At 56.6% G+C, this 18696-nt stretch overlaps 1 protein-coding gene across 1 annotated transcript; it reads left to right on the top strand.

Annotated features, from left to right (window-relative positions):
• On the top strand, positions 1-17626 carry PDE4C (phosphodiesterase 4C). Its single transcript, XM_064279908.1, is given in 19 exon segments — positions 1-24; positions 121-326; positions 2316-2401; positions 3198-3529; positions 3531-3591; positions 3594-3879; positions 11270-11461; positions 12215-12251; positions 12335-12470; positions 12985-13097; positions 13177-13270; positions 13867-14030; positions 14218-14316; positions 14747-14911; positions 14991-15090; positions 15509-15663; positions 16472-16594; positions 16820-17002; positions 17227-17626. Coding segments are annotated over 19 exon segments (2946 nt in total). The 3' UTR covers positions 17617-17626.
• The last annotated feature ends 1070 nt before the right edge of the window (positions 17627-18696 follow it).

Genomic DNA, 18696 nt, shown 5'->3' with positions numbered 1-18696 from the left:
ATGCAGCTGTCTCGACTGGTCCAGGTATCAGGGTAGGGTATCTCAGAGCCTCACATTTCCCAGGATCCTAGGGGGTCCTATGCCTGGGAAGTGACTTCTGCCTTGACTGTGTCTCCCTAGCGAACCTGGGAGTCAGCAGATTCTGGCTCGGTCCCCGTGAGCCCCCTTGGTGCTGGTGTTATCCGGAGACGTTTCTCAGGGACTCCCTTGCTGCCACCGCTGTCAAACCGCCTCGGGCCCCCAGGTGAGGTTGAGCCTGATGCCCCTGTCCTGTTCACCATCGAGGCTCAAGGGCCAGAGTGGAGCCACGGTCCAGCCCCAGGCAGGTGAGGAGGCAAATGGGGATGAGGGCTCTGGTCCCGGGAGAAGAAGATAGGTAGATAGATGCTTAGGCATATTATAGATAGGTGATAGATAAATACAGTAGATAGAAGATAGATAGATGACAGCCTGACACATAGATAGACAGACAGATGCCATTGAGTTGACTCTGACTCATGGTCAGAATGAAATGTTGCCTGGTCCTTCATCAGCCTCACAATCACTGGCATTTCCATCGTTGTGGTTGTTGTGCCAATCCATCTCACCAAGGGTCTCCCTCATGCTCACTAGCCCTATACTTCACCAAGCACAATGTCCTCCACCAGCTGTTGATTCCTCCTGATGATGTGTCCAAAGCAAGGGAGTTGGACAATGTTCTGTTGTGACCCATAGGGCTTTCATTGGCTAATATTCTGAAGTAGATCACCAGGCCTTTCTTCCTCATCTGTTTTAGTCTGGAAGCTCCACTGAAACCTGCCCACCATGGGTGACTCTGAGGGTATTTGAAATACTGGTGACATAGCTTCCAGTGTCACAGCAACATGCAAGTCAAATAGGTGGTGGATCTCTTATCTGAATCTTTTTCTCATTTGTTCAGAAAGCATTTATAGAGCACCTACTGTGTGCCAATCCCTGTCCTGGGTACACAGCCATAGACAAGTAGGTGCACTCTGTGCAGTCAGATTCATAACTAGATGGTGACAGCCCAGAGTCATCCAACTGTGATGGGGAGATATCAAGGCACTATAAAGGCCAGGGAAGGCTGCCTGGAAAAAGTGGCATCTATGCTTTGCATGAACGATAAAGTGAAGTCAGCTGTGAGGATGCAGGGAAGGGTATGCCCACAGAAGAAACAGAGTGTGCCAAGTCCCAGGCTCAGGAGGATCAAGTGTATGAGAAGCTGAACATAGACCAGTGTGGCTAGGGGGTGGGAAAGGAGGCCGGGGAGGCGGGCAAAGGCTGGACCACACAGGACCTCATGGATCACAATGAGGAGGGCTTTCAGGGGAACGAATTGATCCAACTGGCATTTTTAAAAATCTCCATGGCTATTGTGAGGAAAATCAGCTGTCAGGGCTGGGGCAGGAGTCTTAGGAGACCAAAGAGGAGGCTTGGGCAGTGTCAGAGCCTGGAGATGCTGGTGTCTGAGGTAGGACGGGAGCCAGGGGCTGGAGAGAAGTGGGCAAATTGGGGGATTATTTATGGAGTAGACACACCAGGTGGTGGTGGACACCAGGAAGGGATGCGGGAAAAGGGGGCCTGTCATGGACAGCACCTAGCCATGACATTTCACATTTGATATCTCCTTGCAATGGTGCCAAGAGGTGGAGACACCGTCATTATACCCATTTTCCAGAAGGGAAAACTGAGGCTCAGACAAAGGAAGTAGCAGAGCCTATGTCCCAAATCGCCTCCCACTCTCAACTCTGTGGGCAGGGAGACAGGGGAATGAGAGGGAAGGTCAGTGGGGACTGAGCCACACACAAAAAAGACAGAGAGGAGCTGCTGTTTTCCAATCACACAGCAGGGTGTGGCAGTACTGAGGCTTAAGCTTCTTCCATCTGTCTCCCTGGCCCGCACAGTTTTCATTTCTTTAGCCTAGGGGCAGGGCTGGGACAGGGGACAGGCAGTCTTCATGAGAGGCACTGCTCCATGCCTCTGTCCTGGCTTGGGGCCGGTGGCGGGGTGGCGGGGGGGAGGTTCTAGCAATCCTTAGTGTTCTTTTCCTGTGTGTAGATGTATCTTCACATGGTGTCTGCCCTGTGTGTCTCTCTGTGTCTTTCTGCTCTTTTATAAAACACCACTCAGAAAGGATAGATTAGGACCTGCTTTACTCTGGTATGATCTCACAAACATAACAAACCAAAACTCCTGTTTCCCAACAGGGTCACATTCGCAGGTATATGGGTTAGGACTTCAACAGCTTTTGAGGGGACACAATTTAATCCATAACACCCCCTATGAGCCCCAAATACCTCCCTGTCCCCATCCAGAATCCACGGTGGCCAGAGTGGCCACTGCCAAGTTGTGATCCAGTCTGACTTCCCTCTGCCCTATACCCACCTGCCCAGCCCTACCGGTGTCCAAGTCTACTTCTATATTCTAGATAGAAAACATTCTCCCCCTGGCCCACTTCCGAGGAAATTACCCCCCTGGACCAGAATGCCCGGTCGACAGGCACTGGAGTTTCCAGAACTGAGGAAGGGAGGGGCAGGCCTGGAGTTTGAGGGCCGGAATCGTGTCTGCAGGGTGGGGCCAGGGGAGTCACAGGGTGTTTGAGAATCTGCCATTTCCACTGAAGATCTGGGCGTTGCTGTGGTTATAAAAGGGTGGGTGGGGGTCTCCATGGAGCTGTAGCTGCTTGTCCTGAGCTTCCACAAAAGGTGGGTTCTCTTCTTACCAGCCCATCTCCAACCCAGAAGCACCCCGGGAACAGGTGAGGAGGGTCTTAGAAGCAGAATTAGGATGCTTAATAGAGAGATATGACTTCTCCTCCCCACACATCCCCTCCCTCACGGATGACTCCTCTGAGCCCCAGCCAGCCTCTGTGTGCCCACCCCATGCATGGGAGGTTCCCACCATAGTCCTCCCCATTTCCCTATCCTCCGGAATCCCTTTCCTGCATAGAAGGGGGTCCCAAGGAGACCCCGTCTAGGGGTGAACCTACTCTCCTGGGCTTGGCAGAGACTCCGCCATCTATGTCTACCTCCGAAGACCAGAGCCCTTAACTCTGCTTCCAGATCCTCCTTGCCGCTGTCACTGGGGAGGGTTAAGGACCCGCCACTGTTCACCTCTCAGCTTTCAGCATCTCCTGGGCGGACAGCGCCCTGGTCTGGGGGTGTGTCGAAACCCCTGTCTCTCTGCGCAACCTTCAGCATCAGCCGGGCCCGGACAGCTTCTCGCTGTCGCAACTACTCTGATCCCCCTGAACCTTAGAAGCTTCTCTTTCAGCACCAGAGAGAGGGACAGCGCCGCGGCGCTTGAGGGGGGTCTCCTGAGCCCCTGCCTTCCTGCCCCACATTCAGCCAAAACCGGAGGGCAATTTCTGCCTCTACCACCTCAAGCCCTTCTCTTGAGCCTCTTCCATTCTTGGCCCTGCGGGGGGGGGTGGTCTTCCCAGCCCCTGCCTGCCCCATCCTTCCACCCCTGCCACCCTTCAGCACCAGCCGGGTACGGACAGCTCCTAGGTGTTTTTCCTACCTTAATAAGCCCCTTATTCTACCTTCTCCCGGCTTAGCATCTCCATCGCAGACAGCCCCTCACTGTCGCCCGCACCCCCGCCCCTGGTCGGACCCAGGCGGCTCCGAGCCCTCCTCGCCCCTCTCCCCTCCTCTGGCTCATGGAGACCCCCGGGGTCGGCGAAGGGGCGGAGGCATCCACCGGGCTGAGCAGTGCTCGTAGCCGCCAAGGCACAGCCAGGCCGCCGAAGCACCTGTGGCGGCAGCCCCGGCGCCCCATCAGCATCCAGCAGCGCTTCCACTCGGACCCGGACAAGTCGGTGCGCCGGTCCGGGCTGGAGAAGTCGCGGCGTTCCTGGCCCAACTCCTTCCCCAGGCGGTAGGGAGCATGGGGGAGGGGCGCGCGGGGCCTGGCGGGAGTGGGGGAGGGTCCTGGCTTCTCGGGGGGCGGGGGCTGTCTGCGCTGAGGCCGGCGCTTTGGAAGAAAAGGCTGTTTCGAGGTGGGGTGGGGGCCATGGCTGTTTGAGTCTGAATGACCCAGGGGTGCCCAGGTGTGGTTGGGTCCGAGTGTGTGTGTGTGAATGTCCACAGCTGGCTGCATCTCTGGGGGTGACCAGGCGTGTTTGGGTGTGCGCCTCGTGTGTCCTCCCCCCCACAGTTGTGGACGTGCCTTGGGTGTGTGTCCACTGGCGGTGCTCATGAGTGTGTGGCTGGGCAGGACTGCACTCTTGCTGACCCAGTTGGATGTCCGAGGGTCCCCTGGACCCTAGAGTGCCCACGGGTGTTTGTGGGGGATCATAGCCACTGTGAACATCTCGGGTGATCCTGGTGTGGGGGTATGGGAGGGTCAGGACAGGCTGTCCCGTGCTGAGGGGTGGAGCCTCCCCTATGGCGTGTCCTACCATCCTCCACAACCCCTCCCCCACACTTCCCTGTCTCTCCCACACGCTCCCCTCGGCTCACTCGTGATAGGAAGAGGGGAAGCCCCTTGGGGAGCCAAAACACCGGATGTTTCTTCCAGTAAGAAAGAACTGGAAGCGGGGAGGGAATGGAAAAGCAGGCTGCTAAGGCGGGAGAAGGGGGAGGAGCTGCTCCTGCATTTTTCAAACTGGCCATGGGGATGAGACAGAGACAGAGGAGACGCACAAGAGAACAGGCAGGGGTGGGGGCAGATGTGGGGGTCTCCAGGTGCTAGTGGGTGCTTGAGGACAAGATGGGGTCCAGGAGCCCCAGACCCTCCTTGGGTGAAAATGCAGCATCAATTCAGGCCAGACCTGGAGTCCTGCGTTCTAGTCCAGGCTGGGTGACCTTGAGTGAGTCACTTCCTTCTCTGGACCTTGCCCGCCACCCCCATCGTTGGTCCATGAGCCTCCCAGGGCCACTGGCTTCTTATCTGATCTGCAAACCTGACTGAAGTTCCCCCACCCAGCCCTTCACAGCCCTGGGAGGTGGTCTGGGGCAGAGGGGGCCTCAGGGTGCTGTGGAGTTGGAACTGTGCCCAGATGACCCAACAGGTCCCTTGTCCCCCCCTCTTCAGGCTCCTCCATCCCTCTCCCCTTCCTGGTGAGTCATGATTTTCCATCTTCAGGAAAGAACAAACAGACTTGGTTAGGGCCTGCTGGGGGGAGATCCCGAGTGGTTCTGGGAGGCTGGAGTGGCCGGGTGTGTGTCCCTGTGAGGATGCATGCATGTACATGTGTTTCTCCCATGCATGTGTGCGCTAGTGGGGGTGCTGGGGACCAGCCTGTGGGGAAACTTGGGTTCGAGTCCAGGCCTTAGCACCACCTTCTCTGTACTTCTGAGTGAGTGACTGTGAGATCCAAACATGAATTTGTACTTCTTATGTTTCACGGTGGGCACTGTGTGCCTGGCTGGGGGAACCCTAGTGAGACTGTGTCCAACTCCACCCCCACCCCAGGCAGATCATGTGGGTCTGGGAGGGTCTGAGCATCTGCCCGTGGTCATCTGTGTGTGATGGGCCGGTCTCTCTTCATTCCATACACACTTATTGAGCACCTACTGTGTGCTGGGTGAGGAGAAAACATCAGGGAGCAAGGTAAACCTGGCCTGGTCCTCACAGACTGGTGGAAGAGATGGACAGGATCCATGGAGAGAGGGAAGGGTTCGCTGAGAGGGTTTAACTAGGTGGTCAGGGAGGGCTTCTCGGAGGGGGTGGCACTCTAGCTGAGACCTGAAAGTGAATTCATTCAGGGTAAGAGCATTCGAGCAAGGGCCATGGGGTGGGAGGGAGCCTGGCTGATTCAAGGAACAGTAAGGAGGGGTGGCTGGAGCAGAGGGAGCAAAGGGGTGGTGGTCAGAAAAGAGGGGGGAGAGGTGGGGTCACAAGGAGCCTCAGGGGAGGTATAGATTCTAATCTGGAGGCAGCGAGAAGCCATGGGAGATTCTGGAGCAGGGGAGGATGAGGTCTCCACGTCTAGATGGGAGCAAGGATTCAGCCCTCCCCACTCTGCCCAGCGCTCCATGCGGACTTGGGCAAGTCATCTCTCCTCTCAGGGCCTCACTTCCCTCCTTTGTAGAACAGCACCCACTTTCTGTCTTGCTGGTGCCACCTGTTGGCAGAAAGAAAAAGTGTCTGCTCCAGCAAGAGACTCAAATGGGGGGAATTCAGGCAGTGGTCCTCTGAGAGTGCCCAGAGACCCATGGGTACCTCCCCAGGTCACACAGCATACAAGAACAGCCAGGACAGGGGTTCTTTTGTCCACCTCTCCTTCAGCCCTGGCTACTTTCCTGGAGGGCCTCAGAGCCTCCCAGGGGCAGTCTGGCCAAGCCTCTAATGCTGAGTCCAGCTCTGTGGCTTCCCCTCTCTGTGGCTCAGTTTCTCCATCCAAAAAGCAACGAGTACCACGTTACTGTTCACACTGTTAATAAATATTTTAGATGCAATCTATTAATGAAACATTCATATTAAAACGATTACTAAAATATTGATGTCAACAGTGTGGTCTCTGGGACTTCAGAGCGATGAAGCCAGTTGACACATTAAGGGCAGAAGGATGCAGCCTGCATCCTGCAAAAAATAAAAATAAGCCAAACGAGTTGCCATCAAGTCGGTTCTGACTCATGTCAACCTCATGCGTGACAGAGTAGAACGGTTCCATAGAGTTTTCTTGGCTATAATCTTTACGGAAGCAGATTGCCAGGGCTTTCTTTTACAGCACCACTGGGTGGGTTTGAACCACCAACTCTTAGGTTAGCAACCAACTGCAAACTGCTTGTGCCGCCCAGGGGCTCCATCTGCAAAATGGGGACACTGATAGTACCCACCCTGTAGGGTTGTCTGGAAAACCAGACGACTTTTACATGCAAAGCTCTTGGCTTGGTGCCAGGCGGCGGCCATGCTCTGCTGTATCATGTTTAGTCTTAATCTTGCAAAGAATGCCTGGGAGTCCAGGGAAGTGGCTGAATCGTTCTGTGCCTCAGTTTCTCCTTTGGGACATGGGGCCATTGTGAGCCCGTCTCACAGGCCTGGGGTGCTCTTGGAACTCCTTGGACTCCAGCTCCGGTGTCTCCACCAGGCCAGTCCTGGTGGCCTCAGTCCCCTGGGAACTGTCTATAATTAGGTCCAGCCCCAGCAGGAACAGACAGGATTCTTGTCTTGGGGACAGAGAGATCCAGTTCCCCACAGGTGTCTGGTTGCAGGGCCAAGGGGGTATAATGCAGACCCTGGTCAGACTCCTGAGACTCCTCATCCTCCTGGGCTGTGCAAATGGTCTCCAAGGCTCCCTTTTCTCTTCTGTAAAATGGGAACAATGTTTCCCATCTTAGTGTGGGTGGAAGATCTGGGGAAGTTTGGGGTTTCCTCCTTGTGGTGCTCTCCCTACATAGCCCTGGCCACCCCAGGTTGCATCTCAGATGCCTTCAGATTTCCAGCACTGTGGTAGCCCATCTCCAGAAAGAGGGGTCCAAAGCATTTGTCTGGAGACCCCCAAACTGGCAAGCTCCCCAGGGTGCAGCCTCGGTTGGGGGCTCATTCCACAATAGTGGGCACAGTTGGCCCAGAGCTTTCTGTGCCGCCTCAGCTAGGAGGCCCAGCCTCCCTGGGCCTCAGCTTCCTCTGCTTGTGATGTGGGCATTCTGGGTCCTTCCTGGTGTGTGACACCCTCCTTGACTTCCTTTTCCCGAGTAATATGGAAACACGGCCAGCCCAGCCCCAGCATTCCCAGGGCTAAGGCGCCTGGAACAGCCCCTCCCAAAACTTCTGAGATACCAGGGCCACCTCCCCTTCCTAGGCTCACTCTGTCCTTCCTGGGTGGGGGGAGGCAGATGAGGCCTTCCAGGAGGGAAGACCAGACAGTATGGAGTGCGGATGTTTGTCCAGCAGAGACAGCAGGAAAGGGAGTGAAACGATGCAGAGACAGGAACTGGGGAATGTCACAGCAGGTGGGGGGTCATGCGGACACTTGGGGGGGCTGGGAGAGGGGTGAGCTGGGTCTCAGCCCTGCTTCCCTGCCACGAATCCTCCTGCCTGTGACCGTCTGTCTCCAAGCCTCAGTTTCCCCAGCTGGCAAAGGATTAAGAGCTTGTAGTTTTGGGGTAGACCCTTGCTGGCACCGTGCCTCAGTTTTCTCAACTGAAAAATGGGTAGAGGGGTTGGAAACACAGCGCGGCAGTGTGGGATCTAAGCAGCCCCTCCACAAAGTCCACTGGCCTCAGGGCCACCACATCATGGAGGACAGGGCAGCGGTTTGTCTGCAACACCCTTCACTGACTTGTGCATCTCACTCTTCTCTGCCAGGCGAATTATCAGGCTCGCTGGTGGCAATAATGAGGGAAGTGTGGGCAGGGGGAAGTGGCCAAGGCTGACAAGGCCCAAGAGCCAGTGTCTGAGCCCTACCGGACAGCCTTCTAAAGAGGGAGCACACACATTCAGGCTCTGTCGCGTTCCTCAGTTTCCCTATCTGTCCACACAGAAGGGGGGGGAGCACCGGGAGCTGCTGTGGGGAGGCGCGGGGCGGTGCTCCCTAGGTCCTGTCCCTGCCAGGCCCCGCCCCTGTGACTGTCCAGAAAAGGTCCCTGCACGGCCGGGCGCCGTCTTGCCGCCACCAGGTCCCGGTGATGCAGGGGCCCCCCGCGCCGGCCTCAGGCCCCGGGCCCGGCTCCCCCCGGGGCTCCCCGCGCGGCTCTCCCGGTATCTTCAGGAAGCTCCTGGTGAACCAGAGTATCCGTTTACAGCGTCGCTTCACCGTGGCGCATCCGCTGTGGTGAGGCAGACAGGGCCGTCGCAGGGCAGGAAGCGCAGGGACCCGGACAGCCCGGCTGGATCGCGGTCTGGCCTCCTGACCTCCCTCCCTTTCTCTGTATCTCTCCCCCATCCCTGTCTCCGTCTCTCTCTCCATGTCTGTCTCCCTCCACCCACCTGTGGGCATGTGCCTGGGACCTGGGGTCCTCTTCCAGCTGCGTGGCCCAGAGCAGGCCCACAGCTCAGGCCTCTTCCTGGCCCTGGCAGCATATACGTGAGGGGGGGGGGTAGCAACAGTTCTCCCCCTTGGTCTCCCTGTCCCCTGCCATCCATCCTGGTCCAGCAAGAGATGGCCAGAGGGCCACACACTGAGCCCTTGATGTCCATGGGAAAGACCTGATTCAACTGGGGCCTCTGAGGCAGGGGGCTTGAGGTTGTACAGGGCACCTGTACACCAGAGTTCACCAGTGCTGACAGCGCCCACTGGCAAAATCCTCTGGGGTTAGAGTTTAGGTTAGAGTTAAGAGGTTAGGGTTAGGGGCTGAGTATTAAGGTTTAGGTTAAGGCCTTACGGGATAGGGTTAGGGTAAGGGTTAGAGGTTAGACTAACAGTTAGGGTAAGGGTTCTTAGTCTATCCACTCCTCTGGGTTTGAATGCGGAGCTTGCAGTCAGAGGCTGTGGCCTCAGATAGAGGAGAGGCTGGGGTGGAGGTGGGGCTTGTGGGCAAAGACCGTGGGCCAACTCTATGCACTCGGTTTGCACGGCCTTTGTGCCCATTTTGCACTTTGGCAACCCGAGGCTCAGAAACAAAAGATCATTTCTCCAAATACATTCGGCCAGACAGTGACTGAACTGGGGGCAGGGATCGCAACAGTGGTCCCTGTTGACGTTACCTCAGTACAGGAAAGAGTCCCCGGCCCTGGGAGGGTTTCTGGGGAGGGCTCCTGAGAGAGTGTAGGGGCATCTAGGGAGCGACTCCCGATACCTACAAAAAGTAATGTTTGGGATTGTGCGTCTGTCGCGGGCAGGCCTGAGCCCAGGGCTGCGGCCGGGGACCTCCGAGACCCCTCCGTGTCTCAGTTTACCGGTCTGATCAATGGGCAGCCTCGTTATTCCAACAGCCCGGCGACCTAGCCCCGCGCAGTCCACTCCACGTCATGGAATCGCCGGCCTGACCCGGCTGCTCTCGGCTAAGTTTAGAGCAGAAAGAAAAACAGCTCCCTCTTCCCCAAGAAAACCCCAGCCCAGGCGCTTTAACCCTCTGCGCCCGGGATGTGGATTCCAACTCGGGACCCTGAGACGGCTCTGGCCTCAGTTTCCCCATTTGTCTATAGGCGCGCTTTCCCAGAAGCCTTTGGAGAAGGGCCAAGAGGGGGTTGGGGATCTTCACCTACAGACCTCCCCTCGTGGGGCAGGGTCTGGGGGTATCTCTTGTCGTTAGTCCGTCTCTAAGGGCGTTTTAGGCCCGCGGCGCTCTCCCCCTCACCTGGGCAGGGAAGGGTTAAGAAGCCCCGTCCCTGTGACGTCACGCAGCGGGGGATTAGAATCACTCTGGCTGTGAGGGACTCAGAGTCGCGGAGCCCGCTGGAAGGTCGAGCGCGGCCGGACTCAGCCAGCCCAGCGTGTCCGAATTTACCCGAGTGAGGCCGGACTCAGCCAAATATGCCTGACCTATTCCAAGCGCCACCCAGACTGGCTTGAAGCCGCTGGATCGCGGCCGGACATAGCTGAAGAAGTCCGAAGTCACTCGAAACTGCTCGAACCTGGGCCTGCTCAGAGGTGACCCCGACCCGAGGACAGGGACGAGGTGACCTTTGACTCAGAGGTCACGAGCACGGGACCAGATGGACAGTAGCCCTTGGTCAGGAGGCCCGAGTCCTGGGCAGCCTGTGGTATCTCCCTCTCTCTGCTTCTTCCCCCAGGCTCCTTCTCAAAAGACAGTTACCCACAGTCGGCCTCTCCCCTGGCCACCACCCCCACATCTCTGTCCTTGCCTCAACCGGCCTCCCAAGCTTTCTTTAACCTCTGACGCCAAGGCAGGGGGCACAGACCACTCTGCCTAGTTAGGATGTGGCTGGAGGGAGGGACAGGGCTCGGAGAACTGGAGGTGGGGATTGACCAGAGCAGAGACCTTGGGATCCTACAGGATAAGTGAGCAGGAGGCTCTGGGCAGAGGGCACAGCCTGTGCAAAGACCCTGAGGTAGAATGGAAGCAACAGAGCAAGCTGGGGGCGTGGCTTGGCTGGGGCGAGACTGTATGCCCTGAGGGCGGGTTTAGGTTCCTGAGGGTGGGGCTGGAGGGCTGAAGGAGGGGCCTCTCCCAGGCAGTATGGATCCCTTGGAGGCCTCCAGGGGCCCGAACAGACCCAGAGTCCCCTTCAGGGAGTGCACACCCTGGGCCTCAGTTTCCTCCTTTATAACATGAGTTCTCAGTCCTTGTCCTCAGGCTAGAGGCCTCAGGTGGACAAACCTAGCCCAAACCCCCATGGCCCCAGGGAGAACATGGCCCTCGACTGGGCACTCGGATGCCAGGATCCTTGGCTCTGACTTTGTCTCCTCTGCCTCCAGCTTTGACCTGGAAAATGGGCTCTCATGCGGGAGGAGCGCCCTGGATACTCAGGCCAGCTCAGGCCTGGGCCGGGCCAGCCAGACCTCTGCCCCCCACAGCCAGCGGCGGGAGTCCTTCCTGTACCGTTCAGACAGCGACTACGAGCTCTCGCCCAAGGCTATGTCCAGGAACTCCTCCGTGGCTAGTGACCTGTGAGTCCTGGGCTGGTGGGATGCCACCCCCTTGTCCCTCCCTCCTTCCCTTATTCCTCTCTTCAGCAACCCTCCCTTAACTGGCCATTTGAGCTGGGCTTTGACGTTTGAATAGGAGTTTGCCAGGCAGGTAACTCACTTAGGTAGCCAATCTGTCAGCAAATGATGCCCCATGAGCCTCTGTGCTCAGCCTTAGGCTGGGGTGGAAGTAGAGAGATTAGGTGTCAGAAATATTAAGGCCAGTGAACAGCAACTGAACAATTTGATTTGCACTTCCTGGTAGCCACGAGGAGCCCTAGTGGTGCAGTGGTTAAAGCGCTCGGCTGTCAACCTGAAGGTTGGCCATTGGAAACCACCAGCTGCTCCGCGGGAGAAAGATGAGGATTTACAGCCTTGGAAACCCTATGGGGCAGTTCTACCCTGTCTTATAGGGTCGCTATGAGTTAGAATCGACTTCACGGCAATGGGTATGGGGTAGCCATAGTGAAAAGGGAAATACGATCATTTCTGCTTTGGCTCTACTGTCCCTGGGGCTCAGTTTTCCCTTTTACAAGATGGAGATGAACTGAGTGGTCAGAGGGGAGAGGGAAGGGGAGAGGCTGAGGGAGCCCAAGGACCAGGCGGTACCCAGAGGGAGAGTCCTGAGTGGAGGGCGCCCTCAGCAGATGGCATGGTGTGGGTAGAAGCTGGAAAGTGAGAAGGCGCGGGAAGTGTCCTGCCTGCCGCCCTCCCTGATCGCCTGTCTCCTCGCAGACATGGAGAGGACATGATTGTGACGCCCTTTGCGCAGGTGAGTGTCCACCCCTCTACCCATAAGCCTCGCAGGCGAATCTGACCCCTCCCTCCCTGGCGCTGACCGCCTCCTCCCGCCAGGTCCTGGCCAGTCTGCGGACGGTTCGGAGCAACGTGGCGGCCTTCGCCCACCTGCAAGGCCGCGGGGCCGCCAAGTACGCAGAGGGTGGGGCCAGGAGGAGGGGGCGGGACCGCTCGGTACGGGGGAAGGTGCCAGGTGGAGAGGGGCGGGGCCTGAGGGCTAGAAGGCGGGGGCTGGGCAGGGGCGGAGCTGGGACTTCAAGCATCCAGGTGGGGTACGTTGAAGGGCGAGGCCTGGAGGACTTGGGGCGGTGCTAGGTGGGTGGGGTCGGGCCAACCCTGAGTCGAGTGTCCCACAGGTGGACCTCCAGCGGGAATCCTCCATCCGACAGCCAGCCCCCTCCACCCACAGGTAACATGTGTGGCCCCTCCCTCTCCCCCCCACAGCGGTGAACTTCCTCTCCCTGGAGACCTACCTAGCCCATGAACCGAAAAAATGCACCCTCGGGGATGAAGCCCTCCACACCCATTTTACAGATGGGAAGGCTGAAGCCCAGAGAGGGGCAGAGACACAGCCACTTGAGGCCAGATCTGGAATTTGGATCTTGGAGTCCTGAGTGACCCCAGGGGTAGACTTCCGGGTACAAAGCATGATGGTGTGTGTGGGCGGGGGTATCCCCGCGAGGACCCATGACCCACTGGCTCCCCAGAGGACACTGGGCAGAAGTTGGCATTGGAGACACTGGACGAGTTGGACTGGTGCCTGGACCAGCTGGAGACGCTGCAGACACGGCATTCAGTGGGGGAGATGGCCTCCAACAAGGTGAGGGCAGCCAGATAGCCGAGGGGGCATGCCTCTGCCCACAGCGCCCCCATCCTTACTGTCAACCCCTCTCCCGCAGTTCAAGCGAATGCTGAACCGCGAGTTGAGCCACCTGTCGGAAACCAGCCGCTCTGGGAACCAGGTGTCGGAGTACATCTTCCAGACCTTCCTGGGTGAGCTGTGGTGGTCACTGCCTGGGCAAGGTATAGAGGTAGGATGTAGGAAGAGAAAGACTAGGAAGAAAGTTTCGTTATAGACCTTTCAAGAGATGTCAGGGGCCCTAACAGGCCTCTGCTCTGGGCTTGGCTCTTGAGGAGACGCCAGTTTGCAAAGACAGCCAGACACAGACACACCCAGGCCCATGGGTCAGAGCTGGGTCAGAGAGAGGAACGGGTGGAACTTCCAGGAGAAGGGGACCTTAAAGCTAGGGTTTTGAAGCATGAATAGAAGTTCGCCATGAGGGGCTGGAGGATACCAGATACCTGGATCTTCAGCTTGGGGCCTGGAAAGGATTGTTTGGGGAAAGATGCTGAACCTCTGGTACCCAGGGGCATGCCCAGCAGTATGAGTCACTGAGGTGGGCCACAAATGGGAGAAAGGAGTAGATAAGGCCAGACAGGGGCTTTGCCCCAAGCTTACTTTTTGGTCCAGGTAAAAAAAGGAAATAGATTTTTCCTGGGATTTTTCAAGGTCCAAGACCTGAGGCCATGTTAGGATGATCCTAGTAGGTGAATTGGCTCCTCTGAGCCACACCCCACAACACCTACAGACCAACAGACTGAGGTGGAGTTGCCCAGGGTGACCCCCGTGGAGACCCCAAGGCCCATGTCCCAGATCAGCGGCCTGCGTGAGCTCCCCCACAGTGCCAGCCTCTCTACTGCCTCTGTCCCTCGCTTTGGCATCCAGACTGACCAGGAGGAGCAACTGGCCAAGGTGGGTCTCCAAGGGGAACACCAAGACCCAGGTTTGAGTTCTGGCTCCATTCAGATGCCCTGTCTTGGACCTCAGTTTGTCCACCTGTATACTGGGCAGGTGGGGCTTAATGTGGACTTGGGAGGGTTGAAGCTCCAGAGTCTGGGGAAGCTGGGCTAGGGTTAAACTCCAGCCCTTCCCATTATAGGAGTTGGAAGACACCAACAAGTGGGGGCTTGACGTGTTCAGGGTAGCAGAGCTAAGCAGGAACCAGCCCCTCACAGTCATCATGTTCAGCATCTTTCAGGTACCTCCCCTGTCCTTGACTTCCAATATGACCCCCAGGGTTTCCTCCACCTCTTCCTGCCCCTAATCTTCAGGGGACATTCATTCTTCAATCCCGCACTGACATGCCTCAATGAGGTCATTCGAACAGGGTTTTAAAGGATGGTTAGGAGTTTGGTAAGTTGAAAAATTCGTTGTCAGCAAGCCTCAGCCCTGAGACTGGCACTAAAGAGACCTAGTCTGGAGAGAACAGCTGGGCACAGATACCCCTAGGCCTGTGGGGTGAGGTCTGGGCAAGAGGGGAAAGACGGGGACTGAAGGAGAACAGAGAGGACATCCCAGAGTAGCGGGTGTTTGAGGGATGGATAGAAATTCAGAAGGAAAGGAGTGGGAAAGGTGTATGCTACCACCCCAGGGCTGAGGCCCTGACCTGGAGCCTGTTAATGGACCAGGAACGGGACCTACTCAAGACATTCCGGATCCCAGCTGGCACACTCATCACCTACCTGCTGACACTGGAGAGCCACTACCATGCTGATGTGGCCTACCACAACAGCTTACATGCTGCTGACGTGGCACAGTCCACGCACGTGTTGCTGGCTACACCCGCCCTCGAGGTACAGTCCTACCAGGGGTGGGTGGCCAGGCTGGCTCAGAAAGCCTTCCCCTTACCCTTTGTGCCCTGTGCCCACCCAGGCTGTGTTCACAGACCTGGAAGTCCTGGCTGCCATCTTTGCAAGTGCTATTCATGACGTGGACCATCCTGGGGTTTCCAACCAGTTTCTGATCAACACCAGTGAGTTGGGGGCCCCACCCTACCCTCCATTCTTCCTGAGACCTAAGAAACTGGGGTCTCAGGGAGGCAGAGCCAAACACAGACACTCCCAGCTTCATTGATCAAAGCAGGGCCAGAGGGAGGGACAGGATTCTGAAAATCTTCTTGGAGGAGGGGGCATTTTAGTTGGGGCTTCAACAATTGTGTAGGAGTTTGTGAAGGAGTTCCAAAACCTGCCTTTGGGTGGGTGGATTGGGCGGGCAAGTGGAGATAAAGCAGGGCTAGAGAGAGAGACAGGATCCTGGAAGTCTTCTAGAGGAGGGGGCATTTGAGTTAGGGCTTCAACACATGTGTAAGAGCTTGGTAAGAATTCCCAAAACCTGCTTTTGGGTAGGTGGATTAGGTGGGTGAGACTTGAGACTCCTGGCCTCCCCTACAGACTCAGAGCTTGCACTCATGTACAATGATGCCTCCGTGCTGGAGAACCACCACCTGGCTCTGGGCTTCAAGCTATTGCAGACAGAGAACTGTGACATCTTCCAGAACCTCAGTGCCAAGCAGCGGCTGAGCTTGCGCAGGATGGTCATTGACATGGTGAGGGACTGGGGGACATGTCTGTCATCTTCATTAATGGGGTGGGGTGATTTTGGTGTGGTTGGGGGTTTTGTCAGATTTGGGCATGTCTTCTTTCTGGGCTTTAGCTTTCTCGTCTATAAAACAGGGCAGTGATCATGGTGCGAGTAGCTGGGCCCTTGGTCCTTGGTAGGAGTGGCCAGGCCCTTGGTCCTGCTTGTCGAATCTCGGCTGCAATTTATACGAAGGCAATGTGGAAACTGAGATTCTGGGGTTTTTCTGAACTTAAAGCAGATTTCTCCATTTGATATTTTTCAGGTAAGGGGACACCCATACATTTTGGGGTCTCATTCATGCATTATTCACTTAACAAGCATTTATTGATCGCCTACTATATGCCCAGAGTCCCTGGGTAGGACAAATGATTAAATACTGGCCTGGTAATTGAAAGGTTGATGGTTCAAGTCCACCCAGGAGTGTCTCAGAAGAAATGCCTGGCAATCTGCTTCCAATACACCAGCCATTGAAAACCCTATGGAACACAGTTCTACTCTGACACACACGAGGTTGCCATAAGTTGGAACTGACTCAACAGCAACTGGTTTGGTTTTGGTTTACTGTGTGCCCAGCCCTGTGCCAATGACCAAGATAGTTCTGGGTCCTGGGTTTGCAGCTGAATCTGGTTGTGTTTCCTCTGCCGCATTTTACAGATGGGGACACTGAGGCTCAGATGGCTGAGGGCGGGAGCCAGTGTGGCATCCAGGAGGTGAGCAGTGAGGGGTAGGGCGGGCAGGGTCCTCTCACCTCTCATCTCCTCCCCTGACCCCAGGTGCTGGCCACAGACATGTCCAAACACATGAACCTACTAGCTGACCTCAAGACCATGGTAGAGACCAAGAAGGTAGCCAGCCTCGGCGTCCTGCTGCTGGACAACTACTCTGACCGCATCCAGGTGCGTGGCTCTGGATGAGCTTCAGCAGTCACTCATTCAGCTGCATTTATAAAGCACCCACTGTATGCCAAAACTGAAGAAACAGAGGTGCCGAGAATCACATGCCTATGTCTTAGCCACTCCTGGGCCTCAGTTTTCCTACCTGTGAGACTGGTTGGTCGTGGTACCAGGCTATGGGGAGGGAGATTCCAGGCCTGCTCCCTCCTGAGCTTTGGTCTCCCCCAGGTCCTGCAGAACTTGGTGCACTGTGCTGACCTCAGCAACCCCACCAAGCCGCTGCCCCTGTACCGCCAGTGGACTGACCGCATCATGGCTGAGTTCTTCCAGCAGGGTGACCGGGAGCGCGAGACAGGCCTGGACATTAGCCCTATGTGTGACAAGCACACGGCCTCTGTGGAGAAGTCCCAGGTCTGAGGGCAAAGGCCACCATGGGGTCAGGACCGGGGAGCCCAGATGGGGCAGGGAGGTTTCCTAGAGGATGGGCTATTTAAATAGGGTTTTGAAGGATGAGTAGAAATTGGGTAGTGGCATTCTGGACAGAAAGAACAACCAGGGCCAGGGCCTGGGGGCTGGACTGGGTCTAGGGTCTTTCACAACAAACCCTACACCCACCTCTCCGCTGCCCCTTGCAGGTGGGTTTCATAGACTACATCGCCCACCCACTGTGGGAGACATGGGCCGACCTTGTGCACCCAGATGCCCAGGGCCTGCTGGACACACTGGAGGACAACCGCGCATGGTACCAGAGCAGGATCCCCTGCAGCCCCCTGGCCCCCAGAAGCCCCCAGCGTGGCGGTCCTGACAGGTTCCAGTTTGAGCTGACCCTGGAGGAGGAAGAGGAGGAGGAGGAAGGAGAGCCGGTGGCATTGGATAGGGAGGCTTCAGAGTTGCCTGACATTGAGCTCCTGTCCCCCAAGACCAGCCCAGACCCCCAGATCCCACAGCTGGACAACCAGAGGACCGTGGGCAAGCCTCTCACAGACTGTGAGGGCAACGTGATGGCCAAGCCCTTTGGCACCTAAGTGCCCCCAGGAGGTGAACTTCTCAGGAGGAGGCTCCTGGTGGCCCTGGCCTCATCCTCCCACCAACTGAGGGAGACAATCAAGCATCAGTTACGTAGGTCTAGGGTAAAATTGGAGACTTCTGGCTCAGGTCCACTCTGACCCCAGGCTTAGTTGAGAGAGCTCTCTGGGGCAGCCTCCTGCAGTGCCCTTTCTATCCTTCTTCTGGAAGCCATCCCTGGCATAGAGAGAGGGTTCCTGCCAGACTCCTTGTCCAGCTTTTCCAGCAGTTACTCTTAAGCCATAACGATCACTTTATTCTCACTCTTTTTCAAATATTTACTGAGCACCTACTATGTATTATGTGCCAGGCCTATGCCTGCTACGTGCCTCTGGGGTAGCGATATGTGTGTGTGCGTGAGGAGGGGGAATCTAGCTCCAAGGAGTAATACCCTCTCCCACAAGTGCCTGCCTTTTCTCCTCTACTCAAGCGTGGGACAGCTCACTGCAAGGGAACCTGAAATGGGGGGGTTTGGGGCATGGAACTATCCCGATCCAATTATGGCACTGGAGCTGGGGAGGGGAGCATAAAGGGGGCCATCTCTGAAGACTGATATTTGTGGGTTTAGATTGTTGCTGTAAGCCACTGTGTTTTCTGTCATGTGTCACTCTCTGGGTTGATGTGTCCCCTGCTTTCTGTGGCCCCTAAGTCCCACTGCTGGGTCACCTATGCATTCTCTCTCTTGTAAAACAACCACAAAAGCACAGAATTCCCACATGTGTGGGGTCTCTGTGATGCTCTGATTCCTGAGATCACCCCAGACTCCACCCAGGGGGAGGAAGGCCTCTGAGGCCTTCTTGCAAGTTGCAGCCCCCTGCTGGGCCTCAGTTTCCCCATCTATGCCTGACTCTAGTACTCGGATAAACTTTGATTGGGGGTTGGTGTCCATGACTCCCCACCGCCAAAAAATCTTAGAAATTTAGGGCATCGAGCGTTTTTCTGGGGTCAGATCAGCCGTTCAGGTCTTTGTTACTGTTGCTGTTAGCTGGCATCAAGTCCCCTCCCACCCCCTGACTCATGGCGACCCCATGCACAATGGG

The sequence above is a fragment of the Loxodonta africana genome, chromosome 3 (assembly GCF_030014295.1).
Source record: "Loxodonta africana isolate mLoxAfr1 chromosome 3, mLoxAfr1.hap2, whole genome shotgun sequence".
Lineage (NCBI taxonomy): Eukaryota > Metazoa > Chordata > Mammalia > Proboscidea > Elephantidae > Loxodonta > Loxodonta africana.
Note: the sequence above shows the minus strand (reverse complement) of the source record. Positions and strands in the feature narration are given on the sequence as shown.